General features: G+C 45.6%; 1 protein-coding gene across 1 annotated transcript in view; it reads left to right on the forward strand.

The window, feature by feature from the left end:
- LOC135899730 (uncharacterized) overlaps positions 1-6,708 on the forward strand; it is a 189,003-nt gene extending 182,295 nt beyond the window's left edge. The window contains exon 3 of the mRNA XM_065429054.2: positions 6,149-6,708. Coding sequence (XP_065285126.1) covers positions 6,149-6,257 — 109 coding nt within the window. The 3' untranslated portion in view covers positions 6,258-6,708. The remainder of the gene's footprint in view (positions 1-6,148) is intronic.
- Positions 6,709-14,054: the final 7,346 nt, after the last annotated feature.

Consider the following 14,054-nt stretch of genomic DNA (forward strand, 5'->3'; position numbering starts at 1 on the left):
TCACGTTCTTTCCTACTCCTCTGCTGCCATGTCTGCCTTCCGTTGATGCCGAGCCTCGCGTCGTGTTTCTAACGTCTATTCATTTTACACCAAAGTCATCGCCGCAACAATCTGGCCAGTGATTTGACCGACCATGAAGGTTCATGAACCTTTGGCCTGACGCCAGTGCCTCTCCAACGAACCGCCATGGTCCGCAGACCCCAGCGCCTTGCGTTCATCTAGGGTGGCCTGGTTTCTCTTCTCTGGCTCGAGCTTTGCTGCAGCATTCTTCTCCTATTTATGGCAACACGCCTTCCTCATTCTGTCAGCTGAGAAATCCTGACCACCCATCATAAGAAGACCGAAGAAAGTCAAATAAAGCTCTTTGCCTATAAGAAGTAAACAGTGCCCCTCAAGAAAAAAAAGAAAGAACTCGGTCGCGAGTGCAGCAACCTCTGTAGCAAAATAAGATGAATGGCGGCCTAGTTTGCTTCACGCAAAAATTACAAGTTACATGGCTAAGTTTGACAGCCTGACCCCATCGGTTGTACAGCACACAACTTTCGAGAACAGGAGTAAGAAATTTTTTTCTTTATACCTTAAACCTACCCTCATCTGTTTTAGCCTCGGCTTACGAAAGAAATGTGGCCACCACCCTACTCGGCAGGATTCGCTCACCGAATTAAAACTTTTTCATTTATGCGCTGGTAAATTTTAATTGGCCGACGCGCTGTTTCCATAATGGTAATAGACACTCTTCTTCCGCAAACGAGATAGCCGAAAGTGGACGTGGAGGAGCCCGAATGGTGAGACTAGAAATGATATAGACTTCATACTCTGCACTAACCCTGGCATCATAAAAAATGTGGACGTGCCCGGCAAGGTGCGCTGCAGTGACCACAAGATGGTAACAACTCGAATTAGCCTAGACCTGAGAAGGGAACGGAAGAAACTGGTACATAAGAAGCCGATCAATGAGTTAGCGGTAAGAGGGAAAATAGAGCAATTCCAGATCAAGCTACAGAACAGGTATTCGGCTTTAACTCAGGAAGAGGACCTTAGTGTTGAAGCAATGAACGACAATCTTGTGGACATCTTTAAGGAGTGTGCAGTGGAAGTCGGTGGTAACTCCGTTAGACAGGATACCAGTAAACTATCGCAGGAGACGAAAGATCTGATCAAGAAACGCCAATGTATGAAAGCCTCTAACCCTACAGCTAGAATAGAACTGGCAGAACTTTCGAAGTTAATCAACAAGCGTAAGACAGCTGACATAAGGAACTATAATATGGATAGAATTGAACATGCTCTCAGGAACGGAGGAAGCCTGAAAACAGTGAAGAAGAAACTAGGAATTGGCAAGAATCAGATGTATGCGTTAAGAGACAAAGCCGGCAATATCATTACTAATATGGATGAGATAGTACAAGTGGCTGAGGAGTTCTATAGAGATTTGTACAGTACCAGTGCCACTCACGACGATAATGGAAGAGAAAATAGTCTAGAGGAATTCGAAATCCCACAGGTAACGCCGGAAGAAGTAAAGAAAGCCTTGGGAGATATGCAAAAGGGGAAGGCAGCTGGGGAGGATCAGGTAACAGCAGATTTGTTGAAGGATGGTGGGCAGATTGTTCTAGAGAAACTGGCCACCATGTATACGCAATGCCTCATGACTTCGACCGTACCCAAATCTTGGAAAAATGCAAACATAATCCTAATCCATAAGAAAGGGGACGCCAAAGACTTGAAAAATTATAGACCAATCAGCTTACTGTCCGTTGCCTACAAACTATTTACTAAGGTAATCGCAAATAGAATCAGGAACACCTTAGACTTCTGTCAAGCAAAGGACCAGGCAGGATTCCGTAAAGGCTACTCAACAATAGATCATATTCACACTATCAATCAGGTGATAGAGAAATGTGCGGAATATAACCAACCCTTATATATAGCTTTCATTGATTACGAGAAAGCATTTGATTCTGTCGAAACCTCAGCAGTAATGGAGGCATTACGGAATCAGGGTGTAGACGAGCCACATGTAAAAATACTGAAAAATATCTATAGCGGCTCCACAGCCACCATAGTCCTCCATAAAGAAAGCAACAAAATCCCAATAAAGAAAGGCGTCAGGCAGGGAGATACGATCTCTCCAATGCTATTCACAGCGTGTTTACAGGAGGTATTCAGAGACCTGGATTGGGAAGAAATGGGGATAAAAGTTAATGGAGAATACCTTAGTAACTTGCGATTCGCTGATGATATTGCCTTGCTTAGTAACTCAGGGGACCAACTGCAATGCATGCTCACTGACCTGGTGAGGCAAAGCAGAAGAGCGGGTCTAAAAATTAATCTGCAGAAAACTAAAGTAATGTTTAACAGTCTCGGAAGAGAACAGCAGTTTACAATAGGCAGCGAGGCACTGGAAGTCGTAAGGGAATACATCTACTTAGGGCAGGTAGTGACTGCGGATCCGGATCATGAGACAGAAATAATCAGAAGAATAAGAATGGGCTGGGGTGCGTTTGGCAGGCATTCTCAGATCATGAACAGCAGGTTGCCATTATCCCTCAAGAGAAAAGTGTATAATAGCTGTGTCTTACCAGTACTCACCTACGGGGCAGAAACCTGGAGGCTTACGAAAAGGGTTCTACTCAAATTGAGGACGACGCAACGAGCTATGGAAAGAAGAATGATAGGTGTAACGTTAAGGGATAAGAAAAGAGCAGATTGGGTGAGGGAACAAACGCGAGTTAATGACATCTTAGTTGAAATCAAGAAAAAGAAATGGGCATGGACAGGAGATGTAATGAGTAGGGAAGATAACCGATGGTCATTAAGGGTTACGGACTGGATTCCAAGGGAAGGGAAGCGTAGCAGGGGACGGCAGAAAGTTAGGTGGGCGGATGAGATTAAGAAGTTTGCAGGGACGGCATGGCCACAATTAGTACATGACCGGGGTTGTTGGAGAAATATGGGAGAGGCCTTTGCCCTGCAGTGGGCGTAACCAGGCTGATGATGATGATGATGATGATGAATAGACACTCTATTGGAAATGAACCGAAGATTTTGTACTCGGACTAGCAATGAGATAGACAAAATTTTCTTTTAGGTAAAAGTGGATTAGATTACATTGCTGAAGTCGCCCTAGAGTGATCGACATGTCATACTAAGTTTTTTCAAAAGCATACTCAAGAGTTTTGTGCATGCCCCTTAAACCATCTGTTGAACATCCGCGTAAGGCATCAAAGTAACTAAATGGACAGCATTTATAAACAAAGATACTTCAAAAGATCAGCCCAATTTCAACAACTTTCACTTAACAACGTCGATAAGGTAGTTCCTTTAATAACATACGCATTTACGTTGCTTATTCATAATTTATCTGCTCGGTTATAGCAGCATTGTAATTCTGATCAATACGCTTCTACAACGCAGTAGGCAAGATACGACTAAGTGCCATGAATGTGGATCTTATTAAAAGGAAGTACACTCTCAATAGTGCTAAAGGAAATGTGGTAAAATTCGGTCGATCTTTTGCAATATCATTATTTCAAAGTGATGTCCATCGAGTTAGGCTGGTGCATTCGTTGGAGTTTGCCAGATAGCCCGTATGGCCACGTTCTAAGTTTTTGAAGATTCATGATCTACAACGTGGTTCATCGCTTGAGCAGCATGCTTCAATTTTAGGGCACGTCTTCAAGTGCTGGGGCGATATCTCACCAGCGATTTCTTAATAAGGCAGCAATTCTGTGAGATTCCATCCTCGACGTCGCATATATCTTTCTCGGCTTTTTGCTTTACATTCTCCACATAGAGGTGTGGGACTACAAGGATAACAATTTTCTTAATTAGATTGAGAACCACTGGAAGAGCGGCTGGAAGCTTTAATGGGCCAGATGTCTGATTCTTTATCCGTGCGATGTTAGGTCGTGGATTTTTTTTCTTATTTTCTTCCTAATTTACCTTGAAAAATCGAAAACACCACAAAAGTGAGCGGCCACAGACGCCAGAGTCAGTAAAGTACGGCTGGAAAAATGATGGTCAGAGGACATCTCGGAAGTCGTGCGAATAAAGCTTTGCCTTGAGTTTAGCTGGTTTTGCGCTAGTTTTTGATCACGCTATATCACGTTAGGGGGGTAGGACGTACCTGATATATAGAAGCAATTATTTTGCTGTAGAAGTTCTCGTTATAAATCAGTACACAAAAAGCGATTTTAACAATGAACCTAGAAGCATATCGCGCTCCATGTAGTATCTCAAATGGGGAAAGGGAGGGGGGGGCACGGTGTGCATCGCATAACTAAAAAAGCGTCATGTACTGTCGTTGAGCGGAACTACAGGGGGGAAGAAACGGAGCGCAAAGGGCAGACGCTCACACATTTATCCTGTCTATTCCGTTTCTTCCCACCCGTATTTCCGCTCAACGACACTACATGATGCACCAACTGGCCCAACAGTCTAAGCTTCTAAAGCAGCGTCAATTAGCACCCGAACATTTTTACTCTGCGTGTATGCGCCATGGAAGCAGGAACGTATAGTGAGCTTGTCATGGTCCTTCTAGTGATGCAGACAACTAACTACTTATCGAAGTAATTGAAGCCAAAATGTATAGTTGTGTACAACGAAATGCCAGGACGCGTGAAACACCGCATAGTTAGGGCGAAAGCCTTATATGTCTCATCGTTCAGTCGACCTTAAAGGTCGTCGAGCGAAAATGCGTCCATGACACGATATGTACAACAACTATCATCAACAATGGTTTATACCCCAATAAGAAAGCAAGATGGATGATAAAGCGAATTAATAAGGATTATAAAGCGAATTAAGTGAATGACTAAGCGAATTAGGTGTATGACTGAGACTATTTAAAAGCCTGAGAATTAAGCTTGGTGACTAGGTTCTTCAAGAGGATGACTAAGCGAATTAGACTAATCGCAATAAGAGCATGAATAAGCGAATTAGGGGGATAACTTAGAAAATTGATAGGGATGATTACGCGAAGTGGACTAAGCGAATAAAGGGAGAAGTGTAGGTCATTTGCCCGTCTTTAATACACAGGCACTTGGGATTTCGCCTTCAAGTCGCCTTAGTGATAACACAGGACCCTGGGAATTTTTCGACGATAACGCATAAATATTATTGCTTCTTTAAACTATGTGCTTTCAAGTTCTGAGTTTTGTAAGATTGTGTTCGTTATGATATTGCTTGAACATTGTGCGTTTCTGTGGTGCTGTAAAATGCAATTTTCTGTAGTCGGAAGTATAATGCTCCCTAGTGTTCTAAGTCGCTTTCACGTAAAAACTTATTTTATTTTAAATCAGAACTACATAAATAAATTAAAAGAAACTAAGGAAGCAGAAAGAAAGTGCTTGCGCAAGATGGTCACCTTTTCTTTTTTTGAGCTCGAGACACATGTGCCGGAGTAACCAGTAGCGTCACTAATTCATTCGGAGAAGGTACACTCCCGCAACGAAGAATTTTTAATAAAAAGTGCCTGAAAGTAATCTAAAGCATACTTCTATAATTGCTCAGCTTGAAACACTTTGCTTAAAGAAGGCCAACTGTAAACTTGAATATTGCATACTTAATAAGTTTGGCAAACTTCTAATCACGTATTTTACTTACGCAGAATACTTACAAAAGGAACGAATGTCAACTCACATACTTTATCTCGAGGGCCCGGTTTATGGAGGCTAAGTGGGGAAGTAACCCTCTCTGAGAAGCTCCGTCCTGTCCCGTGCTTGCTTCTCTTGTGCAAGTTCCGATTTCACACATATACACGTGGCAGCTTGATGCATGCACACCACGCTTCGCCCTCAGAATCCCCTCAGAGACAGGCATGAAGAGGTATCGTTATGTGATTAGAGGGCGCCCAGTACTGCTTGCACATAGACGACAGCACAACTTTCCGTTTTTTATCCGCGCATTCGGGCGGATAAGAGCTCCTGTTTTAAATTAAAACGTGGAGCTTAGGGTTCCGAAGGTGCACGTGGGTTTACCCACGTTAAAAGGAAGGTCCTAAAGCTGCGAAAGCCTGAAAGCAAAACTGCTGGAATGCTCAGGGCACCTTAGATGACTTAGTATAATAGATTTTCTACAACCAGTTTCGGTTTGCTTTTCGTGAGGTTTGCGTCATAACTTCGCAACGCCGTATGTGCTCACGCAGGAGCAGGACATCACGAGGTTTGGACATTCGCTGCGGATCACTCGGTCGTACTGGTATGCTGCTACATCGGGCCTCTCAAGGATTACCGGCACAGAACCCACCATGGTAGCTCAGTGGCTATGGGTTGTGCTGCTGAGCTCCAGGTCGCGGCTTCGATCTCAGTGACGGCGGCTACCTTACAAGGAGGGCGGAAAAGAAAAATACTCGCGCATTTAGCAATAAATACGCGTTCAAAAGGTAATATTATTACATGTTATGAAAGCAGATAAATAGACAGGAGGAGACTATCAACTACCACCGAGAGGGGTAGAAGGCGTGCCTACTACGGCCAGCCTCAAAATGAGATCGCGGTTTTGACACGTACAATCCAGAAATTTCATTTTGAGCAGCGGCATATGAGGTGACCGAGTGAGGGGGAGCAAGTTCCAAAAGTTCGCAGCGTCGTTTGCACATGCAGCCACCTAATGCGTCGTGACGTGGCGAGACACACACCTGCTTAGACGCGAAACTGAAGCTGGCTGTGTAAACGCCATTCTCTGAAGTTATTAAAGACGTTCTGAAGCTTGCCAGTATCTTTTCTTGGGTCCCCAAAAATCATTAAGTGCAAAAAAAAACATGTCGCATATTGCGTCAATACTATTTGATCAGACGTGGTAGTAGCGGACTCAAGATTAACATTGACTACCTGGCGTTCCTGATCATGCCCCTATTGCATGGTACACTAACTTTTGTTTGTTTGCCTACCGCACCCTTTGGAGTGCGGTCTCCGCAACCTTGATTGAATACGTGAAACTTTGCTTAGCAGTCTCACACCAAAGCCACTGAGCTACTGTGGCTGGTTAGGAGTTGGTTCTAGAAGTACCACAGCTTCTCTTACGTATGAGTGTGCGACGGAATATAAGCGGATCCGACGGGCTTCTGTTTGATGCCTTTCTTTGCTTCGGGTAGCCCGTGCTTATCATGTACGCTTCCGCATGCAAATGGAGCCCGAAAGCGCCTGGTAGTGAGCTACACGAAGGTGAACAGAGACCTCAGCGGTTGTCACGTTTGCTCAGGTAGATGGCCAGATAGCGTGACAACGTCTGGGCTGAGAAACTGCACTATCGTGCCAGTTGCACCCTCCGCTAGGAGGCACTCCATCACGGTGGTGCACGGTGTTTCAATACTCCAGACAGGTGTGCTAGGGCTGTGCAACATCGGGGTGAAAACAACTAACGCGGATACGTTGAAATCGAACATCTGGTAAATAGTTGGGATGATCTAGCGAGCCTTGGAAGAAAGAATGTACGCATTGACCAGTGACGAAGGGTCTTGTCAGATGGTATAAAAATATATTTTCGGTAATCCTTTCAGGCCTTCAGGAACGCGCTTTACGAGACGTTGTTGATTATATACGCCTACTAAACGCATGTATACATCTTTTAAAATAATTTTGCTTGTCAGCCTGTCTTCCGTACGTGGGCATCTATATACAATACGCTGCGCATACGTCAGCTTATCCATTCACGCGTTTTCTTTTTCTGCGATAAGCAGATGTCATACAGTAACCATTTTTCTGATGATCTTTGTTGTTAAGGTAGCAAACGCCGAACATGGAGGACAACTGCATAATTCAAACTACAGCGACTTGTAATAGCTCGTTTTATATTATGCCTTCTCTTAATACAATGCTAGAAGAAGTTACCATGTCTAAAGTGCTAATTGCCGTGCCAAGCAGCTGCGCGCAACATGGTTTCATATATCAACTATCATATTTCGTGAAGAAACACAGAGGGAAAACAAATCATTTAATCACGCAAGGTCTTGCTGAAAAGCGAGAGTGAAACTGGCTGTATTAACGCCATTCTATGAAGTTATTAATGGAGCTCTGATGCTTAGCAGTATCTTTTCTTGGATCTCGGAAAATCGTTAATTGCATAAAATGAGCAGCATATTACGTCAATACTACTGAATTAGACGTGGTAGTAGAGGACTCAGAATTAATTTTTACCACCTAGTGTTCCTTCTTCTGCGCCCAGTGCATGGTACAGGATCATTTTTTTATACTTTTTTTTGCCTTCCGCATCCATAAGAGTATGGCCCCCAATTCTACAAAAGTTACTTTGGCTTTCGGCAGGAAAGTTGTGACGCTAGTAGAATATGTGCAAGTTGTTATTTGATAATTGTTTATCGTCCACATAGGCGTAAACAGTTCCATCTCCTGTATTTATAGATTATGCCATAAAATGCGAAGAAGAAAAACGCTAACCTTATGAAAACAGAAAGGTAGCTTGTTAGCGCAACATCGTTGAAATGTACTATGGAAGACATATTACGTTTACCCGTAAGCACCCATTGAAGATACCCTGTCACCGTGCTATTCCTGGCATGCGGGTGGATAAAGCAGGCCTGCACTTGCACCAATTCGCGCATAAGTTCTATGCAGCACATTACGCACTTGAGACCAAAAGGTCAAGCCCGTTAGTTGAGATAATTCTATTTCTCTCGAAAGCTACTTAAACCGAACTGTGGGCTCACACGAAACAAAATGAGTACCTCAAGTCTCTTTATTTGCTTATTCTTTCGCTTCATTCTAGAAAAGTAAGCGAAGCCTCCAGTGAACGTTGTTTCGAAAAATTCCCTTAGCCAAAATCGTGCGCGACTGTGCCACTGCTTGGGCAGAAGACTGCAGGATAACCACGCCCCGTCGAGCTTGTCTCCTGCGTCTGTTCAACTGCCTTCACGTCGCCCACAACTGCGGCAAGGAGCCGTTCCCTTTTAAAGAGAAAACGAAGGGCGCGGCTTAACAAGGCGGCCGCATTCTTTTTTTTATGAATCGCTAGGAAACGTACTAGCCCCACATTGGTGCACGACCTGCAAGAATGAGCTTGTGATGTTCCGGACAGTACGTGTCATTGAAGGAGACCGCGGTAGAAGTGCGATGTTTTCGAGGAGACCTAAAGAGGCGAGCGCAGTCAAAGGAACGAAACGATCCTCACGAATGGTTTTTAAAGTGACGAAGCAAACGAGCAGCAATGCACATCGATTCGAAAACACTGCCGTTTTCCTGAGAGTACAACGATAACACGTGGAGACGGGAGCGAGACAACGAAAGTCCTGGCGAATGCTCGCAGGAGCCCGCTTTGAAGTATCAGCCTTACATCTCTCGTGTTTCCTCGCATCGCGTCCGTTCACAGATTCTGCTGCTTCTTTTTTCTACTCCACTGCGCCACAAAAAAAAAAAAAGATTTTTCAAGCTTGATTTTGTTTTCCTCCTCCTTTGCCCTCATGTTCGTTTTCTGCTGGCGAGTCAGGCTAGGTTGGCGTATTCCGCGATAGCGCAGCTGCCGTAAACACGTCGGGGCTACAGCGTCTTATTCTTTGTTCAGTTCAGTGCAGGAAGGCTCTATTGCGCCGCATGATAATTGAGGAGTAGGAAACTTCCTTTACTGCCATGTGAACGGGTAGAAGTTTTTATAATATCTATTAAGTGCTGTTTGTACAGAGGAATTGACGAATATCTCAAGCCGCTAAACGTTTCCGGGATGCATGGCATTATCAAGCATTTTATGTCTTGAAAGAAACTGGCGTCGTACGTAATAACGGGGCAGGGGCTGAGGTTGTGCCCATGGTCGCTTGTGATTTACAGCGGTGGCATTTATTGAAGGCAGCCATTTCATCAAGAAAACAGCATAAAAGTGCGAAGGCTGCGCCAGTCATGTTCCCAGGTATGGTCACCGAAAAATTCCCGCGCAAGTCCTTTCAAATCATGAATCCAGGAGGCTACTGCACTCTAACTTTCCTAAAACAACATTAGCTGGGAAGACACTGAAAGATAACCCGCGTTCAATAGTGTGCAGCCCTTCTTGATGATGATCATATTATGATGATCCCGGCAGGGGCGTCTGCGCAAGCAGGCGTTTGGTGTGTGGCGACACCACGGACCCGAGCACACGAGGGTTGGACCCTCCCGCGTGTAGCCGTGCGCGGCTTAGCCGTGTCTGGGGAAAGGGGGATCCTGGGGGTTGAGCTGATGCTGGGTGATTGGACCTTTATGGCCCCCCGGCGGAGGCAACACACCCCTTTGGCCTCTGCTTCACATAGACGGCACCCCGGGACTGACCCACCCGGGGGAAATCGGTAGTTGCCTTTTCCTGTCTCTGTCTCCCTACAACCTTCGTCTTTTCCTTACTTTCCACCTTTCCTGTCTCCTTCTCATTTCTTTATTACTTCCGACCTTCCTGGCAGCAAGGGTTAACCTTGTGTGAGTAGCCAACCTTGGTTATATCATATTTGGTTATAGCGGTAGCGTACAGCTGGCGCTTGTAGGCCGTGTTTTACAGGCCCTGAAGCGTCCCCTTGTTGGGCTCCATGGTGGGTGGCTGGCGCTACTGCCGAAAAATACACTCCCACTTATGGCTAGTTCTTTCCCTCCACTATCTGATCGCTCCCTGAAAAGGGGGCGCACCGAAGATATCTTTGAATTTTTTGGACGTCAAAAAGAAACTTTCCCGCGATTCCATGTAATCCATTCTGAAAAACAAGGAAAACAAGCACGAACAATCTCACCTTTTGTTGTTTCAAGAATTCTAACTCAGGCGTTTGGACCAGGATATAAAGCATCAAAGATGGCTAGCGGTGATCTCCTTTTGGAGCTCCGTGACAAAAAACAACACGAGAAACTGCCTAACCTTCTATCATTTGGAGATGTCCCAGTCACAGTTACCCCGCATCGCACGATGAACACCACCCGTGGTGTAGTTTCGGATGATGACCTGATGGAACTTACGGACGCTGAACTATTAGAAGGCTGGAGTGATCAAAACGTAATCAATGTTAAGAGAATTCTGCTAAGGCGCGATGGAAAAGAAATCAAAACAAAACATCTAATTCTCACCTTTGGTACAAGTGTGCTCCCTGAGAGTATTGAGACAGGATATGTGAAGCTCCGGGTCAGACCATATGTCCCAAACCCTCTGAGATGTTTTAAATGCCAGCGATTTGGCCACAGCTCATCGAACTGCCGCGGCCGCCAAACCTGTGCAAAATGTAGTGCTCATGAGCACTCCACTGAATCGTGTGAAAACACTCTCCACTGTGTGAACTGTGATGGGGAGCACGCCGCGTACTCGCGGTCGTGCCCATCTTGGAAAAAAGAGAAAGAGATTGTAACAATCAAAGTAAAAGAAAATATAAGTTTCAAAGAAGCACGCAGGCGGGTATCCTTCCTGCCAAAGCACACCTTTGCCGAAGTGGCGCGTCAGGGGGCAGCGCCACAACGGTCTCCGGCGGCTGTCCGACCCACACCCAGTGAGGCGGCAGTGACGCCATCCGCCCCCCCCCCCGGCGGCTGCAGCTGACGCTGCTGCGCCAACACAGCAGACGGGGCCATCGACCCCGAAGGTGGGTGCAGCCGAGGCTGCCCCAACCTCCCAGGCCCCTTCCAGCGCTGGCAACAGCCGGCGCAGCCAAATCCCCCAGGGAGCCCCATCGGCCTCCGGGCTGGTGGGCGCAGGGGTCTCGCCTTCCGAGGTGAGACTCTCTCAAAAAACATCTCGCTCTCAAGAGCGCGTGTCCGGCGCCTCACATGAGGCAATGGACACAACACCTACCCCCACGGCGCTCCAAGCGCCTAAGGAGCGGCGAGGCTCCCTCGAACGCTCCAAAAAAGGCAGAACCCCGGTTACAGGGCCTCGCAAGAGCTCTGTAATCTAAGACATCACTTCCGTTTCCGTAAACACAGCACCAATTTACCTTAAACATGGATACACAAATCATTCAATGGAACATCAGAGGTCTCCTTAGAAACCTTGATGATTTGCAAGAACTCATCCACAAACAAAATCCAAAAGTGCTGTGTTTACAGGAAACACACTTAAAATCTAAACACACAAACTTTCTCCGTACGTATGTTACGTTTCGCAAAGATCGCGATGATGCCGTCGCATCATAGGGTGGTGTTGCGATTCTTACTCATAGAAGTATTGCGTGTCAACCTTTACAGCTACAAACGCCCCTTGAAGCAGTGTCGGTTCGACTTGTCCTACTAAACAAACTCATCACCATTTGCTCCCTTTACATACCCCCGCATTACCAACTGAACAAACATGAACTTCACTCCTTGATCGATCAGTTGCCAGAACCATATGCTCTTCTTGGCGATTTCAATGCGCACAGCTCCCTGTGGGGCGACTCTCGTATAGATGCGCGAGGTCGCCTTGTTGAACAGTTCCTCTTTTCTTCCGGAGCGTGCCTTCTCAACAAGAAAGAACCCACATATTACTCTCTTGCAAACCGATCCTTTTCGTCAATAGATCTTAGTATAGTCTCCCCGTCTGTGCTGCCTGAACTTGAATGGGAAGTTACCGACAACCCTTACGGTAGCGACCACTTCCCTATACTGCTAAGATCATATAAAGAAAACGAATATCCACCATACGCTCCTAGGTGGAAGATTGAGACAGCTGATTGGGAGAAATTTCGATCTCTAACTAGTATCTCATGGGCTGAGCTGTCTTCGTTAGGAATTGACGCTGCAGTCGAGTTTTTCACAGCATTCATAATAGATGTCGCATATAAATGCATATCAGAAGTAAAAGGCTTGGCCTGCAAACGGCGTGTCCCATGGTGGAACGACGATTGTAGGATCGCTCGTAAAAAACAGAACAGGGCGTGGGGGTTGCTACGCGCTTCTCCCACTGCAGAAAATCTAGTCAACTTTAAAAAAGTAAAAACCGAAGGCAGGCGAACCCGCCGACAGGCCAGACGAGAAAGCTGGCAGAAGTATCTATCAAGTATTAACTCGTTCAGAGATGAGGCGAAAGTCTGGAACAGGGTCAATAGGATAAGAGGGCGACAAGCACATGCACTCGCTTTGGTAAACACAGAAGGCGATACCCTACAAGATCAGGCGGACTCACTTGGGGAGCACTTTGAGAGCGTGTCAAGTACAACCATTACTCGCAATCCTTTCTGGAATATAGACAAATAGAGGAGTGTAAGCCACTCATGAGAAATTGTCAACAGAATGAACCATACAATTGTCCTTTTAGCATTGCCGAGTTGAGAGCTGCCTTGAGCGCATGCAAGAGCGCTGCCCCGGGATCTGACAGAGTCATGTATGAAATGATCAAAAACTTACATAAAGACACCCAACTTACACTACTCACACTTTTCAACACCATCTGGGATGCAGGGTACCTTCCAACCGCATGGAAGGAAGCCATTGTAGTCCCTGTTTTGAAACAAGGCAAAGACCCTTCCTCAGTGGCAAGTTACCGCCCGATAGCCCTCACAAGTTGCCTTTGTAAGGTGTTCGAAAAAATGATAAATCGGCGACTCATCTTTTTCCTTGAACAGAGCAAAATTCTTGATCCTTATCTGTGCGGCTTCCGAGAAGGACGCTCCACAACTGACCACCTTGTACGTGTAGAAGCAAATATCCGGGACGCATTTGTACACAAACAATTCTTCTTATCCATATTCCTCGATATGGAGAAGGCGTACGATACGACGTGGCGTTACGGAATCTTAAGAGACTTGTCAGAAATGGGCATCCACGGTAATATGTTTAATGTAATAAAAAGCTATCTGTCAAATCGTACCTTCCGGTAAAAGTCTGTAATGCACTCTCACGTCCTTTTACACAAGAAACGGGTGTACCCCAAGGAGGCGTGCTCAGCTGCACGCTATTTATCGTGAAGATGAATACGCTTCGTGCTTCACTACCACCCGCCATCTTTTACTCTGTATACGTGGACGACATTCAAATAGCTTTCAAATCTTGTAACCTCGCAGTCTGCGAGAGACGGGTACAGAATGGCCTGAACAAAGTGTCAATGTGGGCAGACAAGAATGGCTTTAAGATCAATCCAAACAAAAGCTCGTGTGTTCTTTTTACAAGAAAGAGAGGCCTGGTTCCGGATCC

This window comes from Dermacentor albipictus, chromosome 5 (assembly GCF_038994185.2).
Source record: "Dermacentor albipictus isolate Rhodes 1998 colony chromosome 5, USDA_Dalb.pri_finalv2, whole genome shotgun sequence".
Classification (NCBI taxonomy): Eukaryota; Metazoa; Arthropoda; class Arachnida; order Ixodida; family Ixodidae; genus Dermacentor; species Dermacentor albipictus.